General features: G+C 56.5%; 1 protein-coding gene across 2 annotated transcripts in view; it reads left to right on the forward strand.

Moving 5' to 3' along the window:
- The first annotated feature begins 476 nt into the window (after positions 1-476).
- Positions 477-23,667, forward strand: part of IFFO2 (intermediate filament family orphan 2) — a 47,686-nt gene continuing 24,495 nt past the window's right edge. For both annotated transcript variants that reach the window (XM_045782302.2, XM_087858683.1), the window contains exon 1: positions 477-1,472. In XM_045782302.2, coding sequence (XP_045638258.1) covers positions 802-1,472 — 671 coding nt within the window. In that variant the 5' untranslated portion in view covers positions 477-801. The remainder of the gene's footprint in view (positions 1,473-23,667) is intronic.

Below are 23,667 nucleotides of genomic sequence, written 5' to 3' on the forward strand. Positions count from 1 at the left end.
AGGGAGAGAAGCGGAGCCTCCTAGTTAGAGGACGTGGGGGGAAGGGGCGCCCTAACGGGAAAATGTGCGCTGCTCAGGCTGCCGGTCCCTTTAAGGGGCCGGGCTGGCTCTGCGGCGGTTCCAGCTAACCGCGGGCCCGGTGCAGATCTGCGGTCCCCGTCCCCAGGCAAAGAATCCGAGCCTGGCCAGGCTGTAGGACCCGGCGGCAGGACCCGGCGCCGGAGAAGGCGTGGTCTAGCCGGGAGCTGGGCGGAGCCAGAGCTGCAGACGGCAGGTCTACCCAGCCCAGAAAGCAGCGGAGAGCGGGAGTGGGAGGAGCCACGGGCTCGTAGGCGGGGCCCGGCGCTGCGGGCTTCGGGGGCGGGGCCTTGGGCTCCGGGAGCGCCGCAGAGGGAGGTGGGATGGGCGGGGCGAGGGCGGGGGCGGGGCCTGTGTCTGCAGTGGGCGGGGCCCGCCGCAGAGGGGCAGTGCCGGTCGAGAGTCCTCTGCGCGCTGCTGCCGCGGCGCCTCCACAGCGTCTCTGACAGCCGCGGCGCTGGGACCCACGACCCTTGCCATCTCACGCAGCCTTCGCGGCCTCCACCGCGGCCCGAGTCCCGTCCCTCGCCTCGGCGCCCACATCCGGGGGGCGGTCCGGCCCGCCGTCGCTGCGGAGGCCCCATCTGGCGCGCATCTGGAACCGCCCGGCCGGCCGCCCTGGAGCCCGCGCCCGCCCTGGCCCGGCCGCGCCGGGAGCCCTGCCCGGAGCTGGAGCCGCACCTGGAGCCGCGGGCCCGGGGCCCTGAGCCGCGCAGCCGGCGCATGGTGAACTCACTACTGTTCGGGGAGATGGCCTTGGCCTTCGGCTGCCCGCCGGGCGGCGGCGGCGGGAGCTGCCCCGGCGGGGGCGGCGGCGGCGGTGGGGCCGGGCCGGGGCCGTCGCCGGTGACGGCGGCGCTGCGGGACGACCTGGGCTCCAACATCCACCTTCTGAAGGGGCTCAACGTGCGCTTCCGCTGCTTCCTGGCCAAGGTGCACGAGCTGGAGCGGCGCAACCGGCTGCTGGAGAAGCAGCTGGAGCAGCAGCAGAGTGAGCGCGAGCGGCGGCTGCGCTACAAGACCTTCTCCCGCGAGCAGGCCGTGCAGACCGGGCCCGAGCTGCTGCGGCCGCCAGCGCCTGGCGCGGGGCAAGGCAGCGGCAGCGCCATCGGCGCGGCGGCGGGCGCCAATGCCAACACCGTGGCCCTGGGCGGCCTGCCCCCCGGCGGCGGCTCGCACCCGCAGCACTACGGCCGCTTGCCCGGGACCATCTGGAGCTACACGCAGGTGCGGCGCACGGGCGGCGGCGGCGTGGAGACAGTGCAGGGCCCCGGCGTGTCGTGGGTGCACCCCGACGGCGTGGGCGTGCAGATCGACACCATCACGCCCGAGATACGCGCGCTCTACAACGTACTGGCCAAGGTGAAGCGCGAGCGCGACGAGTACAAGCGGAGGTGAGTGGGGACCTGCCCTTCCCCCCACCCCGCAGCTCCCGGGGAGGGGGCGTCCAGGTCCGGGAGGCCGCGGAATGCGTGCGTGCGGGAGGGACTGGGGGTGGCCAGCTGGTCCTAGCAGGTGGGCTGGAAGCTGTGTTTGCATAGCGCCCTACACACGCTCGGAAAACTCACTTACTAGTTCCAAGAATGGGGGCGGGTGCTGACTACCATAGGGGACACCTTGGTGCTGTCATTGGTCGAGGCCGGTTGTTTTCTAGGTGACATAATGACCACTGGTGTTTTATGTGATCTCATTTAATCTTCACGCCAACGCAGAGTATAAGGCATTCTTATCCCCATTTTGTAGATGAGGAAACCGAGGCACAGCGATGCAAGGGCTTGCCAAAGGGGGCTTGGCCCATAGTGGCAAAACTGGGATTTGAACTAGTGAATTGAACTACTTTTGGTTAGTTTGTCTCCCACTATAGGTTTTTTCCCAAGGATGTAGGCGGCAGGATCGCCTCCCTCCACGGGTGAGAAGAAGAAACTCTTAACCAACCCCCTGGCTTTTTTTTTTTTTTTTTTGTCCCTTGAATTAAATGAGATCATGTGCTTGAAAATGGGTAAATCTGTCCCTACCCACTAGGGCCACAGTCTGCCATCTTGCTCCAGCTCTGCAAGGTCTGGTTGGTGGGTCTGGATAACCAGACTACCATCGGATTGGCCACAAGCTTTCAAAAACCCCTCTCTTCATCCCTCTTCTCCACACCCCCTACGGCTTATTGAGTGCCAACACATGTAGCCCTAAAGGCGCACAGGAGGAGAGAACCTTGGGCTGGAGACTGGATGTTGACTGGACCCAGACAACCATCTCTGCCTAGTGTGCAGGACAGACTGCCTGCAGGACCGGCCTGCACATTCCTGCCCAGTCCCGATTCCCCAGCTGGGAAACTGACATTGCTTCCTGCCCGCAGCCTGGCTGACAGGACTGATGGCTCCGCTTTCCAATAAGAGGAGAGGGGTCTGTCTGTAGCCTCTCAGGCCTGGGTGGGGGCAGGGCCCTCTGCTGTCCCAGGCATGGGCAACCCTGCATTGGGAGCCTTGGCTCCAAACTCTAGGGCTTAGAGGGTGTTGTGAGAAGGCTCTTTCCTTCCACTCCTTGAGTCCTGGTGCTCACATGAGCACAGAAGTCTGCTCAGGGAGTGGGGCATGGGTCTCCTCCATCACCTGCCAGGGAGATCGTTGGACCATTTGGAAACCTATTTGCTCATCAGACAGATAGGAATAATAAAATCTACCCCCCGGTTGCAGAAGGGGAGAGTAGGTTGGTGATGCGTTTTGGAAGGGATAATCCATTGATGTTATTAAAGATGCGAGGCTCTGTCGGGCCAGCATGGAGCAGAGGCCCCGAGAGTCTCGGGTCTCTCTCACACAGGGTCTGGCTTTCTGCAGGGAGGTCTTACATCCCGCTGGGGACGAGCCGCTCTCCTGGGGCCGGTCTTCTCTTGAGGACTTGAGAATGGCTTTGTGCCCCGCCACGGCCAAGGGGAGGCTGCCTCTGCCTCTGTGGACAGCTTTGCTGGGGTGGGGTAGGGGAGCAGGCACTTGCTCTCGATGGTGAAACTCAGAGGGATGGGCCCTTCTGTCTCCCACTGTTGATTGTGTCGTCATGCCTCAGGCTTGTACTGTGTTTGTTTTATTGTGTGTGCTTTTTGGACCTGGCTACTAAGGAGATGGAAAAACCGTGCCCAATCTCAGAGGGAGATAGGTTGGCGTTGAGCAATGCTCTGTTCAAGTTGCACCCAGGGCGTGGGGTGTGATGTCAGCTTCTGGCGCTGGCCTGGAATGAGACGGGCACTGCTGGGGCAGGTGGAGTGGGGTGCCTCTCCTCCCGTCCCCTGGGCTGTGTGAGCGCCTTCTCTTCCTCCATTTTTTGGTGATCTGGGGAGGTGCATCTTTTCCGAAGTCGATTTGGGGCTCAAGTTGGATTTTTCCAAAGCAAGTGTGCTCCCTTCTTTGGGACTCAGTTTCCCTATCTGTAAAGTGAGGGGTGAGTGGCTAGCACTGTGCTCCTTGAAGCCCCAGGCTTCGTTGGAGATGGTCTTGGGCTTCCAAGACTATTATGTAAGACTTAATATTTTAAATTCTATTACAGTGTTAATATGGTTATAAAAATGTGCTCACTTTTAAGTTCTTAATGTCAACTCATTGTTAATTGTTAACTTGTTAGTAGTTGGCCTGAAGTTAAAACCACCCCGCCTGCCTTCTCTATTTGTCTGAAGAGTACTCTGAGATTGCAGAGCAAACCGCTAAAAACCATTCCCATTTGTAGCTACTTATCTGTGTGAGTCAGGATTTTTGTGAAACTCTGCAGCCAAAACAGGAGATAGAATTAAACGGAATATGGTACTGTCATCCGTGGTCCCAGTTCTAAATGTTAATGAATCAAAATAGCCTCATCAACTTTCCGGATGGAATTCAGAACTCACGTATGTGAACTTACAGTATAAGTGTATACTAGTAACATTCTGTTTTTACTTGTTTCTGTATTTGGGTTTCACGTGAGAATTTGCTTTCGGGAGGAGGGCAGGCATCTCAACACCTTAAAAGAAAAAATTTAAAAACCGCCGGGCTAGACGATCTCAAAAGGTCTTCGCAGCCTTGACAAAATATAATCTTGAGTTTGAGCTCCCAGCCCACTTCTGGTCCCCTGTCCTCGAGAGAAGTCACCGTCTGAGGGATGGGACCACGGTGTTTGCTCAGGCTGTTGGCCACTGAAGGCTTTAGATGCTTTCGGGCTGTTTAGCGCGGAGCCCCCAAACAGTGACCAGTGGAAGGGACCTGTGCCCGGAAAGGAAAGCTTCTAGGGTTTCCTTCGGTCTACCTGGAGGAACTCACAGCCTTGGACACCCCCACTTGCTTCCCCAGAGTACAATCTGGTGCATGTAGCTCTGTGTCCTCCAAGCTGGAGACGTTTGGGTTCCACCTCTGGGATCTGTGGCCATATCCATGTACCGCCACCATCTGTATTATTGCTTATGTAAAATATTCTTCCACAGCTCTATTGAGCTGTAATTTGCATACCATAAAATCCTCTTATTTTAAGCACACAATTCAGTGATTTTTTTTAAAGTAAATCCACAGAGTTGTGCAACCATCACCACAACCCAGTTGTAGAAAAATTGCATCGCCCCCAAAAGAGCCTTCGTGCGCATTTGCAGTTAATCCCCATTCCCACCCCAGCCCAGGCAACACTGATGGGCTCTCGGTTTCTATATTTGCCTTTTCTGGACACTTCATGTCAATGCAGTTATGTCATACGTAGTCTTTTGTGTCTGGCTTCTTTCACTTAGGTAATGTTTTGGTGGTTCAGCCACGTTGTAGCGTGTTTCAACAGCACATTCCTTTAGATTGGTGAATAATTTTCCACTGTGCGGACAGACCATAGTTTATCGGTTCACCTATGCAGTCAGTGGAAGTTAAATGTGAAGAGTCACTCGTGCACCATCTCCCATCATCTCAGGGGCCATCAGTGGTATGGGAACCATGCTTGGGAAACAACAACCCAAACCAGAGCCCTTGGCCTGGGGTGCCTGGGCCCTGGGCCCTGTTCGCTACGGCTTTGGTTTCCCCTTGGGCCAACCAGCTCTGAGCTCTTTACCGTGAGGGAAATGTGGTTGCCCAAACTGTACTATCGACAAGGTTGTCAAGCGTTGATTTGGAAACCAAAACAAACATTTCTGCTCTGTCACCACCCAGTGCTACCAAAATGTCCTACTCCGAGTTTGCAAGCTGGGGGCTTTTCCCTGGAGATTCCTGCTGAGTCTTATCTGAACTTTAAACAAGTGGGGATTTCTCTGCATCATCGCTTCTAAGAGACCCAGACTCCAGGTCTGGCTCAGCTACCAGGTGCTGTGTGACCTAAGGCCAACTGCTGCCCTCTCTGAGCCTTAGGTCCTCCACCTTTACAGAAGGGGGTTCCTTTTGGTGACCCCTCCCAATTCGCCCTATACTTTGGTCTGTGACTCAGAGGGGTCCAGGTCGGGGCTGTTCTTCCTGCCTCACGGACTGGCAGTCCTCCCTCTCTCCCACCCCAGGCCCAGTGTGGTTTGGAACTGTCTGGGTTTCCCTCCCTCCCCCTGCAGGTTGCCAAGTGTCTGTGCCCCTGACTGAAGTCAGCATGAAGGGCTTGGTTTGTTTTTCCCTGGTGGTTGGGTGATCGGAGCTTTGCCTTGAGAGCCGGGAGGGACCACAGTGATTGTTTAGCCTGGTGGTTCCCACAGGGGCCCTTTGGAGCCCTGGGATCCAGAGCTGGGTGCCTTGGGGCAATTCTGGGGACAGCGAGTGGGGGTGCTCAGCACCTGGGACTTGGCTCCCATCAACCATAGCAGCTCTATTTCCATGACTTCTGAGGAAGGTTTCATTGGAAAACAGGGTTCCACAGCTTAGGAGAGAGAGAAATTGCTGATTCAGCTGAGTTACTTTCATTTTTGAGGTGGGGAAACTGAGGCCCAGAGGGAGCTGACCCACAAAGCTGAGTTGGGAAGACCTTGCCTGCCGTTGAAAGCTTTCCCCACTGCTCTGACGTGATGCCCACATCGTCTGTCCTCGGTTGGGGTTTGGTAGAGTTTCCTCCACCTTTTTGTGTGTCTGCCTTTAAGCATTTTTTAAAAAACTACTTTCGGGGATGGGAGGGACTTTTGTCACAGCTATTTCTGATCATGAGCCGGAAGGGGCTGGGCTGGCGGCCTGAATGAAGGGCTCCAAAAAGGGCTGGTGGGTGAGCCAGCTGGAGTGTCCCCTGCCTTTCCCCATCACGCCCTGGGAGGCCCTTGAGCAGGTGCGTGCTGGCCCCTGAGTGCCCCAAAGCCAGAAGACTGCCCCGGAAAGCTGGTCACAAGGCTTCGTTCCCTGCCACTTAGTTCTGTTATTTCTGAAGTGTCACCGATACGGATTCTTTGTTTCTGATTTTCCTGGGAGGCAGCCTGGGATGGTGGGAAAAGGGTTCAAATCCTGGCTCTACCACTCTCTGTGCGACGGCAGGCAATTGCTTACCCTCTCTGAGCTGCCGGAGCCACTACTTTCTGTAAAAGAGGGGGAATAATGTTGTTCCCCTAGGAATCGGGGAGGAAGGAATGAGGCTCCGTGATAAGGCACCTGGGGCTTGGTAGGCTCCGGGTAGGTCCCCTCTCTGGCTCCCCGCAATGTCAGTTCCCTTCATTTTACAGGGATTTCCTGGCACAGTGCTGGGCTGCCCAGCACATCCATTTCAGGACACGTCGCAGCTCTCTCTGTCCCGTGGAAGGCGCCAGACTTGGTGTTGGGGGCGGAGAGAAAAAGGGCTACTTCTTTGTCCAGCATCTAAGGACGGTGTTCTTCCTACTCTTAGCAGTTGATTTGTGCCTCCGGAAATCTCTGCTCCCCCCTCCCCCCGCCCTTTCTTCCAACCTCCGTTGAAAGAAACACACAAACCCCCTCCATCCAGCTCCTCAGTGTCCCAGAGTCTCTTGGCTGTGCTGGCATTCTCTTTGGGGACATATTTGGGAGGGATTTTCAGAGCCTCAAGCCAGAGGCAGGGGAATGAGGTCCCAGAAAAGAAAGGGAAGCAGGAAGCCGTGAGACAGCTGACGCTGAAGATTCCTTCCCTGAGGAATGTGAGGCGGGGCTTTTGCCTTGGCCACCGGATGCGAGGCCCCTGGGCCCCCCCAGCGCACACGGGCTCGGGCGCGCGCGTGCGTGCACACACACACATGCACACGCACACCGGGACTCACACGCTCTCAGCCTCTCTAGGCCCGTGGCCCGCCTCCGCACACGTGTGGGTATTTGAAGGACATAGAAGGGTAGACCCAGAATTTGAACATGCTCTTTGCCGCAACGAGATGCGTTGACTTCTAGGGGAATCGATTTAAACTGTACCATGTGTCAGTGATACCGCAGGCTGTGGACTGTGCACTGCGAGTCCTGGTTTTTGATCACATCGGGGAGGCGAAGCCGGGCTGGTGTTCTGTTGACTTCCCGTGTCCTGGACAGCTGAAGGCCTGGGGCAGGGAAGGAGGCACTTCTGTCCCCTCTGCTCAGCGTGAGGATGCCTTGGGCTTCCTTGACTTTCTTCACTCAGGCGTTTCTGAGCGCCCAGTACCTCCCGCATCACAGCAGCCCACACCCTGAATCTCAGTGGCCTGGGATGTCTGCTCCCCCACCGACTATAAGCTTGTGGGGGCCGGCTCCTGGTCTGTGTCCTGGTAGAGCCCAGCCCGGGCCTGGCCAGAGTCCATGCTGAGCAAGCATTTCGCAGAGAGGGAGGGCGCCGTGCCTGGCTGCTGCGTGCTGGTAGGCCCCTAGGACGGCTGGGGGATATAAGGCCCATGAGACCCAGAGGGTTGACACAGGCCTTACATGCGGGCACTCACAGCTCCTGGAGGGAGGGGTCTGGATCTGGAGTCAGGAGACCCGAGCTCCCGTCCCCCACACATTGGTTTTAACAAATTTGATTAACACCCATCACTTGGTACCAGATGCTGGACTCCTGGCATAGGCGTTAAAAGCTGAGCCAGGTTGGGTTAGTCGCTTTGCCTCTCTGGGTCTCTGTTTCCTCATCTGTATCCCAAAGTTGTGGGCAGGGTAAATGGGCTCATGCCACTCTGGCACTTTATAAATGGGGAAGTTCTAAAAGAGATTTCACAGGGCAGGAGCACGAGTGCCCTAAGGGGTGAGTGGTTCTGGCTTTGTGAAGCAGGCGGAAATCAGGAACCAGGCTGGAAGCTGGAGGGAGGGTGGTCTAGGCCTTTGGCAACAGCATCTGGGTGTCATGTAGCCTCTGGGCATTGCTGGTTGCCTGGTGCTTAGAGGATTCTGGGCCAGATGGGGGGGCCTCCCCGCCAGAGCTGTGCCCTCCCACCTGCAGTGGGCACGGGGTGTTCGGCTTCCTGGGCAGGATGTGGTTACTTACCCTAGTTCCTGGTACAAGAGAGGGTAGTTGTCACCCAGCAGTAAACCTGGCGAATGCCTCTGGTCCCCTCGAAGGGCTGTGGCTTGGCCGAGCCCCTGGCTGGAGGCATGGGGCAGCTAGAGCCCTGTGGAGTCCAGGCTGTGCTCCCTGCTTGCTTGCGGTGTGATCTGATCTTCTGGTTGCCCACCTGGGAATGGGGGTGCTGGGAAGATCGGCCTGCCCAGTGCCCTGTGAATCCTGTTCTCTCTGTAACTTCGTTGAAGAATCCACTGAACCACATAATCTTTTGTACCTCGGTTTGTCACTCTATAAAATGGGGATACGTTTCCTTATGAGTTCTGCTTCCCAGGGTTGCTGTAAAAATCACCTGAAGTAGTGGAGTGTGAAGGCATTTTGCAAAAGGTTTACAAATAAACCATAATGACTTAATAGCCACCATTGATTGAGCAACTACTACATGCTAGGCTCTGTGATGACTTCTTTAAGTGAGATTTCATCATCAGACAGCCCCAAGAGGTGGGAATAATTATGCCCATTTTATAGGTGAGAGGTTCTTTTTTCTCTTTTTAAAAGATTTTTTATTTATTTGAGAGAGAGAGAGAGAGAGAGAGAGGAGGAGGAGTAGAGGGAAAGGGACAAGCAGACCCCATGCTCAGCATAGAGCCTGACGCAGGGCTCGATCTCAGGACCCTGAGATCATGACCTGAGCCGAAACCAAGACTTGGGTGCTCAACCGACTGAGCCAAGGTGAGAGGTTCGGAGAGGTGGAAGACATCTGCCCCCCATCTTGCGGCAAGTGCGGTCTGGGTCTCTAGACCCCAAGTTCAGTGTTCTTCCTAGCGGGGACAGGCTGGCCAGGTTCCATGCCTCCTGAGGGCTGCTGAAGGCTGGTCCAGGGTGAGGAGGCAAGCTGAGGCTTGGGGTCTCCCCGGCGCCTGTCACAATATTGCCACCACAGGTGGCAGAGCAGGAGGCGGCTGCTACACTGGGAAGACTTCCTGCTGTCATTTGACAGTAATGATTTCTTGAGAAACCAGTGAGTCACTGGCAACGGCAGGCAGATAAGCCTCCCAGGCCACCACGGAGGGCGGTCCAGCCCCCTGCTCCCTGGAGGTGATCCTAGTGGGGGACCGGACTCTGGGTAGGGGAGAGTTCCTGGTCGGCCACAGAGGTTGCCACATTGAGGCTGGTGGGCCTGGCAGGGGGAGGAAAAGGGGGACGGGGAGCCTGGATTATCACCTGTCTGGCACTTTCCACGTGATTGGATTCAGACCTGCAGAGTGCCAGCTCTGCAGATGGAAACCCAGGTTCAGAGCAGAAAAGTAACTTGCTCCAAGTCACACAGCAAAGCTGGGGCTGGGGGTGGGTCTCAGATTCTAAGTTAAGGCTCCTTTGATCGTGCCTGGCACCTAAGCGCACCCAGGGCAGCGGCCAGGGCTTCTCAGGAACTGATAACAAGCAGAGAGAGAGCAACGGGTATCTGGTGACGGGCCTCTGCCCTGGGGTTGGGTCTCCCGAACTTGTGCTTTTGGTTGGTTCCGTGAACCTTGCCTGGGTGCAGGGAACTTGTTACAGTCATTCCACGCCTCTTGTTGGGGAAGCTGAGCCTGCTGGGTGTGGACATCTGAGAAGCTGGGGTTCTGTTCTCCTGAGAGTGGCTGGGCAGGCGCCGTGCGCCAGGTCCCGTGCTGGGCACTGGGATAGAGCAGACATGCAGCCCCTGCCCTCAGGAGCTCGGAGTCTGGGGACACAGGCAGATGTGAAACTGCCGTGTGACAAGTACCTGCTTGGATAGTACCTGTGTGCAGTAAGGGCACAATAACTATTAATTAATTAAACAAATATTTATATAGCATTTGCTCTTTGTCAGGCTGCATTTAAAGCAGTTTAGGGACGTTTGATTCGTGTAACCTCATAATAACCCTGTGTATTAGGTACTGTCATTAGCCCGTTTTAGAGAATGAAACGGAGCCACAGAGACACTGACAGAACTGAGCCCAGAGGCAGCTAGCAGGTGGGAAGTGAAGATTTCATCCAGGAAGTCAGGCTCCAGATGGAGCCTTTTATGCTGTACCCAGGAAGGGGCATGTGTGCTGCAAGTGGCTTCTGTGCTCTGAGCCTCAGTTTTCGCTTCTGTGAAATGGGGATAGTACCTCTGACCTCACTGAGCTGTTTGCAAGATTAAATGTGCGATGTCTGCGGAAGCACTTTATAAACTGTAAAGGGTTTGCCCTTGGGGTCGAAATGATTAGAAGCCTGGGTCCTGCCTACACTCTCACGGCTGTTTCCTCCCCAGCTTCCCTTGTAGCCTGGGGCTCCTCGGAGCCCTGGGAGATGTCCTGTCCTCCCCTTGCCTTTACATTCACATGGTTCCTGGATCCCAGGACAAGCTGCACTGGGATGTTGGACAGAAACCTGCAAAACTCAGCAGCTTGGAGCAGAGTGTACGTGTGCAGGTTGGAAGCTGGGAAAGGAGGAAGTTGGAGAGTATTTCTGCTGCTTCTCATCTGTGTGAACTTGAGAGCGTCTTTTACTTCTCTGAGAAGGGGGGACGGTTCCCAAGCGTGGGCGGCAGGGAGAGTGAATGGGAACGCCCAGAAGCCAGCAGCTGCTATCGTGGGTATTAAGTGAGGCTGGGGGTTTTGGGGAGAGGAGCAGGGGTGGGGGTCAGGTTGAATGGCCTTTGGACCCTGGCTTGGGCAGGAGCACCCCCCCAACAGCTGCACTGGGTGGGGAGCTGTCTCGGAGGTCTCTCTGAGATGCTGGCTCAGCTGCACTCCGGCCTGCGTGCGCTGACTTCGGGATGTGCCCGTTCTCACAGCCCTCCCCTCCCCCCAATCCGCCACCCCCACCCCCACTCATCTGCTGCTCGGTGGAGAGACGCCCCCACAGTGGAGACACTGCCTTCCGCCCTCTTAACTGGCCATTTTTATTACTTGGGTTATTTAAGACGGTACTTGGCTCGCTGCCGCCTGTTTGCCTTCTTGGGGGAGGGGAAGAGCCTCTGGTCTAAGTGGACCTTGTGAAATTCCCCGGCAGACAGGCTCCTCTCAGGGCAGGGTCGGTACATCTTCCCAGGGCCTGTCTGCGCCTCTTCTTTGCCCCTGGCCTGCTGTGGTAATGGGCAGAAGGCCATGCTGGGCGGTAGGGGGAGACGGATGGGAATAGCTTTGGGAAAAGCTCATTGCCAAGTCAGACCACAGGACCAGAGAGCCTTGGACCTCTGGGTGGGACCCTGTAGTGCTCGAAACCCAGGGGTTCTGAAAGGTGCTTCGCTTAGGGCCAGTCAAGGAAGGCTTCCTGGAGGAGCTGTCCCCCGTGTTGGGTTTCAGAGGTCTAGTAAGAGTGGAAGAGAAGGGAAGGGTGCTCCAGGTAGAGAGAACAGCTTGTGCGAAGGCCTGGAGGTGAGGTTGCCTGCCCTGCCAGCACGCGGTCTAGAGCATGCCTGCTCATTCTTCTTCCCCTTTTCGTCCGCCCTCCCTCCTCCCCTCCTTCTTGGCGCTCTTTGTTCTGTTTTGCTGCCTCTCATCCTCTCTCCTTTCCCCCTTTCCCTTCTTTCTTGTTTTGGTGTTCACTTGGCTATGGCTGGTTCTCACCTCCCCATCCCCTGTGTGAGGCAGGGGAGGGCTGTGAGGGGGGTCCTGTTCCTGTCCCTCTGCCCACCCGATGCCAGGCCTCTGTGGGGGGTTCTTTGTCTGCTGCTGGGGCTTTGTGAGCCTGTGTGTGCACACACGTGTGTCTGGGAGCCTCGGGCTGCACCCTGCAGACTTGGAGCCCTTGGGGTCAGGACCCTGCCTTCGGCCACCCCAGACCCTTTGTACTACCCCTCGTATATCATGGTGGGGGGCAGGAGAGGCTCCCTGCTGAAAGGGATAGCTGTTGCGTCTTGGAGGTCAACGCTGGTCAAAGGAGACCTCAGCCCCAGCTCCCAGCCCCCATCAAAGATGAGCCTGGGATTAGACACAGGGAGGGGCTTGGAGGCTGGGAGGCTAGGCTGCTCGCTGGCCTTACCTCCCAGGCCTGCCTGCCCTGCCTGTCCCTGCCCCTGTAGTGACTTCATCTTACTGCCCCCTCCGTGGGCCCAGGCTATGTGAGCAGCTCTCTGAGGTCAGTCTGTCCATCCCCCTGCTTCCAGGCAGCGTCGTTCCCCTGTCACGGCAGATGAATAGACGTACCTTTGTCTTTTGAAAAAGACCTTCTGAGAGTTCGTCCCTCAGTGTTTTTACATTTTTCTCTCCACCCCCATGCACATACCCATGACCATTTTCAGATGAGAAACCTGAGGCTCAGAGAAGGAGAGTGGCTCACTTGAGGTCACACAGCAGAGTTGGGTTTCCTTTGAAACCCTGAGCTAAGGGATCCTTCCCGGTCTTATAGACATTTAAGGAGGGGTTTTGAAAACTCCTGGAGGCTGGGGCTCTTGGGGTGAAGAAGCCTCAGAGCCTGTGAGGTGGCATCCACAGAGACTGAGCCCTGTGCCTGAGCCGGCGTCCAGGTCCTGGGGAAGAGGGGCCCGTGTCGGCCTGTGGAGGAGACGTTGGAGGGCGCCACCAGCTTGTCTCCTTATAACAAAAGGCATTTCCCTGGCTTCAGCCCCGCGGTCTTGGGGTGTTGACTGACCGCCTGACCATCCCTGTCTGCCACCGTGTGTTCCACTGTGTCATTTCTCTGTGCCTCAGTTTCCTCTTGTGTAAATGGGATGATGAGACCCCCCAGTGCTGTCGATAAGCCTCGCCCAGGGAGGGCCATTCCCATCCTTTTTTCTCTGGGGTGGGCCCTGGAGTGGGAAGATCGGAGAACTTTGCGTCAGTGCTGGAGTTGTGTGAACCAGAAAGCCGGGTCCCCCCAACCCCACGGAGATCCCCGCTCTGGGGATGTGGCTGACAAATAGTACTTTTGTTGTGTTCATACAAGTTTCTATGGAGAGTCTTAATATTCTGTTGCGATTGGTTTTACACTCGTCTTCAAAGAAAATACTGACATTTGAAACATCAGGACTTATCCAAGTTGGGGAAACTGAGGCCCTAACTCAGCAGGCTACTGGCAAGTTCAGGGGACCCCCAACTCATAGGCTGTTCCTTTCTTTTTTTCTTTCTTTCCTTCCTCTCTTTCTTTCTTTCTTTCTTTCTTTCTTTCTTTCTTTCTTGACAGAGAGAGAGACAGCCAGCGACAGAGGGGACACAAGCAGTGGGAGAGGGAGAAGCAGGCTCCTAGCGGAGGAGCCTGATGCGGGGCTTGATCCCAGAAAGCCAGGCTCATGCCCTGAGCCGAAGGCAGACGCTTAACGACTGAGCCACCCAGAAGCCCCTAGGATGTTCCTTTCTGTGCCTTGAGCATAATAAATCCGCAGGCTGTCACTCTGGTGGGAACTCTGACTCTGAATCGAGACCACCCTGAGCTTCAGGTCTCTTACCTGTAAAATGGGGAAGACATCCTGACCTTACCAGGTTGTAATGAAGGTTCAGCAAAATAGTGCGTGCCAGGTGCTGAGTGTGGTGCAGACCCCCTGGCTGTTACAGCCCTGTCCCTTCTGTCCCGGGCCCCATAAATACGGACTGCCCACTCCCTCCCCCTTCCGGCTACAGACTGGCCTTTTGTGTTCAGGGCACTTCCTTTCCCCAGCAAAGCCGCCTGCCTGACCAGCAAGGAGGAGGTCACATCCCCTCTCCTCCCCAGGAGATTGTCTGCGCAGGGTCGCTGGGAGGGCAGGACCTCGCATTCAAGGCCGTCTAGCACAATGTGTTGCCTGGAGCCTGTGGCTTCCAGTAGCCTTGTTGGATGGGGGACTGTGTCCCTGTTCCTGCTGCTTGGAGGAGAGGCCCTCTCAGTCCCAGACTCCTTGTATGGATGTGGAGGCAGCCCTAGGAGGTCACATCCCTGGGCCTGAGGTCTCACCCTGAAGCAAGGGCAGAGCTGGGATTTGAACCCCAGTCTGGCAGGTTCTTCCGGACTACTTCCCACCACACTCCCAGGCTCAGTCTTCCAGGCTGGGCAATGGGCCTCACGTTCCTGGCCTTGGCCGCTGGTCTGAGATGGAGGAGCTGGAAGACAGGGATTTGAGTCCTCCCCCCCCCCGCCCAGCGTCTCAGCAGTCAGGGTGGGGGGGGGGGAGCTGTTCTTCCTGCTGGAACTCTGGAATGCCATGGGAGGATGGCTTCTGGGTTCTGGTCCAGCCCACAGATTGCCTCTGTGAGGCCTTGTGAGGCACGCTTCTGGACCTTGGCAGAGAGGTGACGTCGAAGGCCGCGTTAGCATTGTTTTTCCAGGGGTGATGTCAGGGCAGCTGGTTTAGAGTTTCGTCTCAGAGACAAAGGCTGCTTTGTAGCTTCTGCCGGGTTTGAGCCCAGGCACATCACCCCCCAAGGTGGGAAAGGAGACGGAAGGGATCGCAGGGCCCAGGCAGAGAAGCCATGGGAGCCGTGGCTCACCTTCGGCTCCTCCAAGAAGGAAGTCGGGATCTCATGATTCTAGAATGCTCATTGCACGGTTTCCCAAGAGCATCTCTTACACCCAGTGCGGTTCAAAACTTCATGGACGCGTTCTCTTGAAATCACAGCACTCTTGAAGGGTGGCTGTGGTCATGCCCATTGTACAGATGAGGACACGGTGTCTCGGCAGGTGGAGTGACCTGCTGCTTGTAACAGCTAGAAAGCGGCAGAGCTGGCATGGAAACTTGGGTCTCTCTGGCTTCAAAGATCACCACTGGGGTCCACCGCCGTTGCGTCTCATTTCGAAGCCAGCTTCGGGAGTGCACTTCAGAAAGCCGAGATGCCCTGGGGGATGGCGAGAGCAGATGAGTTTCATGGCTTTGGGGGTCCAGAGCGTTCGTCCTCAGGGCTCAGAGCTGGGCCGCTGTGCTTGGACCATGTGTTGCGAATTCAAGGGTGCACTGGTAGGTATGTGCACGTGTAAGACAGAGAAGGGGATTGATTCTGGGGGGTCTGTAGTTGTGGGAAAGCGCTCCAAGGAGGACTTGTGGGCACGTGTAGGGAATCATCCCAGGGGACACCTAGGACCTTCTGCTCTTCCTTTTTAGGAATTACCCCACTTGAGCATCCATCCGTCTACCCACCCATCCATCCGTTTGCAGGGCCCCTGTGCTCAGGCCCGGTGCTTGGGCCCCCGGCAATGAGGCTGCATGGACCAGAAGGGCAGGCTCTTGTTCCTAGCCAGCTTGCCAAGTGACTGTTACGTCGGAGCTGCAGGAGTCCTGCAGGAGATGTTTCGTTTATCCCCCAACACACACTTCAGAGATGGGCAGTGACTTGCCCAAGGTTGCACGGCAACTTGATGGCAGAACTGGCTCTCACAGCCAGGTCTGTGGCCCCCCGGCGCATATTCTCACCTCTCTGCCATGCTGAGGCTCCACTCCTGGCTGGCACCTGTCTCGTCCAGCCCTGCCTCCTCGCCTATTTTGATGTGTTCTTGGGCTTTTCTGGAGTCCTCTGTGGCCTCTGTCCTGAAAGACACCCAGGCCCCTGGCTGCAGCTGAGCTTGGCCGTGCTCTGCCCCAAGATGACAGCCCGTCTGGAACACCAGGTTGGCTGGGCAGCCGAGTGCAGACATCAGCTTGTGGACATCAGTTTGCTATCCCCAGGGGTCTCCAGAAGTCACCTGTTCCTCCCTCGCCTTGAGGTCGGGACCTTTGCAGATCCTACTTAGAGATCTTACTGCCTAGGAAGGGCATTCCAGAGTCTTCCCCTGCAAGTGCCTTGCAGCTCTTTTCATTGGAAAATGCTTCCTGGTCTCTAGCCACAATCCCATAGGCTCCGTTCCCCTCTTTAGCCTTCCATGGAGTAGGGGAATGGCTGGGCATCAATCGCCTGGGGAAGACAGCACCACTCCCTTCCGAGCCCCTAAGCTTACCCTCTTCCCTCCTAAAGTCCCTTCTGACTCATGCACACTTGTTAGGGCATGCTGTTTGTGTAGGAAGGATCTGGCTGGTCCCTTTGGGATCCCACCAGTTCCTGGGAGGGTGGCACATGCCTTCTCCCGGAGTCATGCAACCCTCAGGGCTGGAAGGGGCCCTGGGATCACTCTGGATCCACCTTTCCTGATGGGGAGACTGAGGCCCAGAGAGGTTGAGCAACATCTAGAGCCACTCAGGCAGCCTAGTGGAGCTGGGTCTCCTCTTTCCCAGGGCAGTGCTGATTCTGGGTTTTGGGCCAGGGAGTGGGTTTTCCGGCCCGGTAAAAGTGGCTGGTGGCCTTCTGGCCTGGCAGTCCCTGCCCCACATGGTTGTCCTCGAAGCAAAACGGCTGGCTCTGTGCAGCGTCACTGGGCTCCCCGGCCAGGAATCAGTGCCCTCCCCTGCTTGCCCTTTGGGTTGGCACATTCCTGGCGGTCCGGGACTGCCCTCGGGTCCCAGCGGTGGCCCCTCCTCTACTCCCACCTGTCCCATGGCTCCCTCTCATCTCACTGCCTCCCTGACTCCCTTTTGGCCCCAGGGAGGCCGCTCACCTCCAGGGGTGGAGGGTGCAACAGTGACTAAGTTGCCAGGGGGACAGTAACTTCTGAGGCTGGGAAAGAAGGGGTTAAGCCGCTCTGCCTGCTGGGGCTGGACACCCAGCTGGTGTCCTGGCCCCTCAGGCCGACCAGGCCATCTGGCTTGACAGACGCCACACCGTGTTCCATCTGTCCCAAGGCAAAGTCACCAGGAGGAAGCCCGCCTGCTGCCTTTGTCGGCTTGCAGGGGTGGGCGTGCACTTGGCTGTCTGTCCCTAGGAAGCCAGGCCTGTCGGGAAAGGGTCCACCTCTGGGCAGGCTGCCCCGGGGGTGGCTGGCCTACGGGTTTCCCAGAGGCAAGAGGAGGGAGAGCCCGAGCTGTGGGGGGCGGTCAGAGCTTCCTTGTGCAGCGAGGTCCAAAGAGGTGCTGGGACAGGTCCAGGGTCGCACAGTGAATCAGTGCAGGCAGAGGGGCAGGACTCGTACCCAGGCCCTCTCGCTGCTCTACCCCCAGGCCGCTCCTTCTTGTCCGTCTGTCTTGGACTGTCTCCTTTTTTGGCTTCTTGCTTAGTCTGGGCCAGGGGTTGTGTGACTGGGGGGGCCAAGTCTCAGGATGCAGACAGGCCCCAGTTGGCTTTGAGCTGAGAAGAGAAGCCATGCTGGTTCCTTGGCAGGGCTGGGGGTGGTGACCCTCTGCTACCTCCTTGTCTGGGCACCTGGCAGGATCTGAGCAATGCTTGGGGGACCCCCTTTGAAGGATCTCTGGTCTCTAAAGGATTTCTTGCCCGTCGATGGGCTGTGGAAGCTGAGCCAGGGCCTTGGGAGCCTCACTTCAGGGGCCACACGGTCGGGGCCAAGTTGGGCCCAGCCTGGCAGGCCAGCATGGAAGGCTCAGCACTTTGCCCTTGGGGTTTGGAGGTGATGCAACTTAGGGTCCATTCTGACCCCTGGGAGACTGAGATACATACTTTCTGACTTCTTCCTATTATGAGGCCAGCTGGCACAGAGAACAGAGCCCAGGCTTTGGGCTGGGAGAGACTGTGTTCTAATCCAGCATTTGCCACTCCAACAGGTCAGCAGAGACAGGTGAGTCTGGCGTCATGAGCTTGGGCGCTGGAGCCAGACTGCCTGTATTTGAGTCCTGGCTCTCTACCGCTTTCGAACTCTGTGACCTTGCACAAGTCGCTTTCCCTCCCTGGGCCTCAGTTTCGTCATCTGTAAAATGGGCAGAATAACAAGCATCCACCTCCTAAGCCTGTCGTGAGGACTGAATGAGTTAATAGTGCCCATCATAGACTATCACTTCATGATGTGAGCTATTTTGGTTATGTGACCTTGGACAAGTCACCTTCTCTCTGTGAGCCTCAGTTTCCCTATCAGCAGAAACGAGGGGCTCCAGTAAGGTCTCTGTCAGAGGCTCTACTGTCATAGCAGGTTCTCTGGGTGTCTGCTCCATTTCTTGCCCCTCTGTCCTTGGGGAAACGGACCTTTCTGTCCTCCGAGAGGGGTGTCCCAGCCCCATGGGTGGGCCAGAGTGTGTGTGTGTGGGGGTGTGTGTGTGTGTGTGTGCAGTGTCTCAGTGCCCTCTTCACTGGCGGGGCCCTCATGATGACAGGAGGCTGGTATTAAGCAATGAGTCTGTCCCCTCGAGCTGTGTTTAGTCACTAATCCCTCTCTTGGCACAGACGATGGCAGACTGATCACCTGTCCGGCCATGCTTGGAGCCTTCCCGGCCAGTTGTGACAATTAGGGTGCTGCACACGCAGGCGGTGTCTGTCACAGCCCATCCTCAGTTGCACGAGCCCTGCATGTAATTGGCTTCCTGGGTCCATGTCACTCTTCCCTCCTTCCTCCGATTGCTCAGGAATGTCTTCCTCCCCTTACTGCCGTGTGGCAGAAAGCATCCAGGCTCTGGGTTCCAGTCCCTGCTCAGCTGCTGCCTGGCTGTGGGACCTTGGGCCTGTCATTTAACCCTCTGAGCTTCAGACTTCCCCTTGACAAATGGCCTGGGCTTCAGAGCATCCCTTTCTGCCATCCTGGGATCCCACGGTTAGAGATTTTCTTTCTTCCTTTCCTTTCCTTTCCTTTCCTTTCCTTTCCTTTCCTTTCCTTTCCTTTCCTTTCCTTTCCTTTCCTTTCCTTTCCTCCCCTCCCCTCCCCTCCCCTCCCCTCCCCTCCTCTCTTCCCCTCCCCTCCCCTCCTCTCTTCCCCTCCCCTCCCCTCCCCTCCCCTCCCCTCCCCTCCCCTCCCCTTTCATCACATGGAATCTACTGTGGTCGCCTGTCCTCATATAACCCAGACGGGGGTCTTTCTCCCCGATTTCACGGATGAGGAGACCAAGGCCTGGGGAGGGGGCTTGCTCAAGGCTGCAGAGCCTTAGTTTAAATCCAGGGTGGGGAATGTGCCAACTGCTGTCCGGTGGGCTCTCCTTGGCTTCAACCCCTTACTTGTACAGGCTGCAGATGTTAAGGATAACTTGGACTCTGAGGCTGCGGGCCCAGGGCTGCTTGGGGTGCACAAGCGCTCCCAGTGAGTGATGTGGCTTTGATGCAGAGATTACACGGAGCTGCAGACCCACAGTGCCTTGCGCTTACCTGCGGGGCGGCACAGTCACTTGGAATAAACAACGGGAGACCCAAAGTGCACATTAGGTTTCCAAAATAGCCTTGGGAGTTGCTGTTTTCCTCCAAGCTGTAAACATAGCTCTGGGTGGGGCCTCCCCAGCCTCCTGGGCTCAGAACCCCCAGGCCTCCTGCTTCTTGGCCTGAGTGCCCAGAACCCCTGCTGGCTTCTGGACTCGAACAACAGCTGGAGCCCCAACATCTGAGAGCTTCTAAGAGTGCCTGATGCTGGGGAGGGGAATGGGGTGGAGCATCACTGGGGGCTTGGCCAGGCCTGAGCAGAGGGCAAAGACCTGGGGGAAGAGAGCTGTGAGCTCACCTTCCTGTCATCTGTCCCATGGGAGGTAGGCCCAGGTGACCAGGTGAGAGAAGAGGGTCATTGGAGGAGAGTAGCAGAGCTGCCAGGGACTGTGGAGGCTGGGGAAACTGAGGCTGATGGGGAGGGGCAGGCAGGGAGGTCAAGCCCAAGGCCACACCGTGAATCAGTGCTTCACTGACTCCAGATTGGATGTCCCAAGAAAGGCCCTGGAGGTGACACTCAATGCACCCTTTATCCAGGAAACATTTTTTTGGTGCCTCTTGTATTCCAGGCTCCGTGCTGGGCTCTGGAGTTGCAGCTGGGGAGCCAGAGATGGGCCTGATCTTGTGAGAGTTAAGTAGGGAGACCAAAAAGTGAGCAGAAAACCTGAGTAGCAAGTGACTGGGGCTTTTGGAATACAGAAGTAGGGCACTTGACCTTGACCAAAGAGTCAGGGAAGATTTCCTGGAGGAGGGGGTATATAAGCTAGGTCCTGACGTTGGTATAAGATGAGGAGGAGTAGAGAGAGATGACAAAGGGGGCACATAGAACAGAGCTTTCCAGGCAGAGTGCACAGCATGTGCAAAGGCATTGCTGGTGTGAGGTGGCTTGGCATACCGGGGCCTGGAGGGGCCATGGGGGATGCTGTTTTATCTTGGCCCCCTGCTAGCATAAGGCTGCTTGCTCCAGGGCTCATCACACACTCCATGGAAAACCTCTACCCTTTCAGAAGAGAGATGTTGGGCCCATATCTTAGATGAACTTGATCTCCCAACACGCTGCTCCTTGGGGGGGAGCAGAACGCCACCCAGTGAGGGTGAGGAAGGGCAGTGTTTATGACGGCGTCTTCTCCCACCAGCCTTTTGATTAATGGTGAAATTGAGGCACAAAGCGTATTGCTGCAGGAACTAGGATGGGGACCCAGGGACCCTGTTCTTCCTTGGCTCCCTGAGCGGCTGTCCAAGCTCCAGCAGTGGCCGAGCCCCACAGGAGTTCAGCCCTGTCACACACAGAGCTTTATAGGGGCACACAAGCCTCTTCTCGGTCTGCCCCCTTGACCCAGCCACTCATTCCACCCAGATAACTGGACAGATACACAGATCTGTGTATACCAGGATCTTCTTTGCCACGTTGTTTAGATTGTTAGGACTTGGGAATGACAGTGCAGGACCCGTTAGGTCAGGGGGGCCACAGCCACCTGCTGTGTGACCGGCCCAGAAGGATGCTTGCTGTATATGAAGTGGAGAAAGCAGGCCTGAACGCCATGTCCAGTCTGATCCTGTTTTCACTTGTGAAAGATAAGCTTTCATAAGAGGGAGCTGCGAAGGACGTGCAGCCAGTGTGAAGGCGATTCTCTCCAGTGTGGGGGGCCTGGGTGGGGTTTTAATTGTTTTGTTTCACTTACTTGATTTCTTTCTATTTCTGGTGTAATCGTGAAATACGCATGCAACGTAAACCAAAGGGAGAGCGAGCAGGTGTCTTTGTCTTTTTAAGATTTAAATGGTTTTGACTTTTTGATGAACGGACACATTACATCATTCAAAGTTGAAAAGATACAGGAGAGGAAAGTGTCATACACGCTACAACATGGGTGAACCCCGAGGACCTTACACTGGGTGCCAGAGGGCATGGGGAGCAGAGTGTCCATTTTGCAAGGTGAGGAATTCCAGAGATGGATGGTGGGTGTACTGAATGCCACTGAGCTGGACACTTAAAAATGGTTATGGTAGCAAATTTTGTATATGCATTTTACTATGACTTAAAAAAAAAGGATACAGCAGGGAACGAGTGACCAGTCTCCCTCCCAGCCCTGTCCCCCGGCCACGTGGTTCTGTTTTCAGTGTGGTGGTAGATTCCTGCTTTCCTCCCTCCTGCCCCTGGGTTTGACGGGGCAGGGGCAAGTCCCCTCCACTTGTGGGCAGAGCAAAGATGCTGCCCGGTCCCCACAGCCCAGGAGAAGCAGCCCCTTCTGTCCCTGCTTCTGGGGCGCAAGGCAGCCAGTGCCCAGCCCTTCCTGCCCTGTGGGTTGAGGGATTGAGGACCTGAGGGTAGGGGAGCCAGAGATGCTGGCTGGAGAGAGCTCTGGAACTGGCCTCCCCGTCTCAGTGGGAGGGGGATACTCTGAATCCACTTCTTTGCCCTCCAGCCCTTGGCTCCCTGAGTGGGCACTTGGGAAATGTTTGTTGAAACTGTCATGGGGGGAAGAAGACGGTATCCAAGCCAACAGCCAGACAGAGCTGGGCTGCAGTGGATACTGTGAGGCTGTCGGGCCCTGTGACCCAGAGACACCCAGCATTCATTCTCTGGGGCGTTCTTGTGCCGGGTCTTCTGTCCCTGCTGGGATTCGGTGCTGGATTGGACACCAGGGAGATGACAAGTCTTCCTGTGTCTTTGGTCGATGGCGCCATGTGTCACCAGGCATTGATAGCGGGTTTGGCATCCAGGTATCCTGTCTGGTGCCCCAGGGCCCTGGCCAGTTCACCTAGCAGACTGCCACCCCAAGCTGAGCCATCCATTCTCTGTGGCGGGAAGACCCCATCCCATGGCTAATCAGAACTTCAGTTGAGTGTTTACTGGGATCTGGGCTCTGTACTAAGTGCTTAAAGCATACAAACTCAATACACCAGCCCCATGAGGTAGGGGCTTCCATTAGTGCCCACCTTAGAGGTGGGGAACCCGGAGTGCAGGTTAGGTGTTTTGCCCAGAGGCACACATCTGCCCTTCCCAGCAGCCCAGGCTGGTGAAGGAAAGTGCCTGGGGACCTGATGACAAGCTGCAGCCTTCCCCGACCATGATTTCCATAGAGCAGCGGAGCCAGAAGAAACTGACCATTTTATAGATGGGGAGGCTGAGACCCAGGGAGGCTCAGAGCTGGCTCGTGGCAGCAGGACAGGGCAAGGGCGCAGGGCCTCCGTTTATTCAGAGCCTGTAGCTATCACCTCTTTCACAGACTGGAGCAGCCCCGAGGAGGGTCCTTCCTGATCCCCATGTCACAGTGTCCAAATAGGGAGGCTCAGGGGCAGAAAATCATCTGCCCAGAAGCCTGTGGCCAGTCATGTTGGGATTTGAACCCATTTCGATCCGACTCCAAAGCCAGTGCCGCTTTTGCTGGTCATGTGTTAGTAGTCGGGGTGGGTGGGTGGCAGGGCTGCCCGCAGATCAGATTCACCCACTGGAGGCGGAATGCTAAGGCCTTTCTCCACCTGGGTTCTAGGGCCTCAGAAGTGAGTAAACGGGCAAAGCAGATACCCTGGCTAAGCAGCTCTTTTCCAAGTCAGTGACCGAGACCCCACGAGTACACACCTGTGCGTCTGACCCTGGGGTGTGGTACTCTGGGGTGTGCTGGAGGGCATGGTGGGGAGAGGGGTTTATGGAGCTGGTAGGACACTTTTACCCCTGAGAGGCTGCCCGGCCTGGAAAGTCAGATGGACTGGCCTTGACCTGGAGCCAGGCATTGTACCTGGACCTCTGTTTGCTCATCAGTGAGGTGGGCATGCGAGCACCTGGCTCACAGAGCTAAGGTGGGAGAAGAGTGACTAGACCAGCACGTAATAAGCATTTTCCAGTCAATGTAAGTCTTCCCCTTCTCCTAGGAGAGCGAGTGTGTGGGAGAGGCAGAGAAGTGACCGTTTACAGCTTCCTGGATGCCATGAGGAAGGCATGTGCCAGGACTGGAAACCTCTGATGGACATAGTGACTCACCCTGGGGAAATCATGAAGGGCTCTCTGGAGGAGGTGATGAAGGTGTAGCAAGCCTGGAAGATGTAATGGTGCCCCAGAAACCTCATGGTGGCCTACAATTTGGGATGCAGATTCCTCCTCACCGTGAGATGTCCTTTGAGTCACTTTCCTTCTTGGAAGTGGTCTGGTTTGTGTGGGGGGGAGGGTAGAGCCCCC

This window comes from Ursus americanus, chromosome 33, assembly GCF_024610735.1.
Source record: "Ursus americanus isolate L20-20 chromosome 33, mUrsAme1.1.p, whole genome shotgun sequence".
In the NCBI taxonomy this organism is placed as follows: domain Eukaryota; kingdom Metazoa; phylum Chordata; class Mammalia; order Carnivora; family Ursidae; genus Ursus; species Ursus americanus.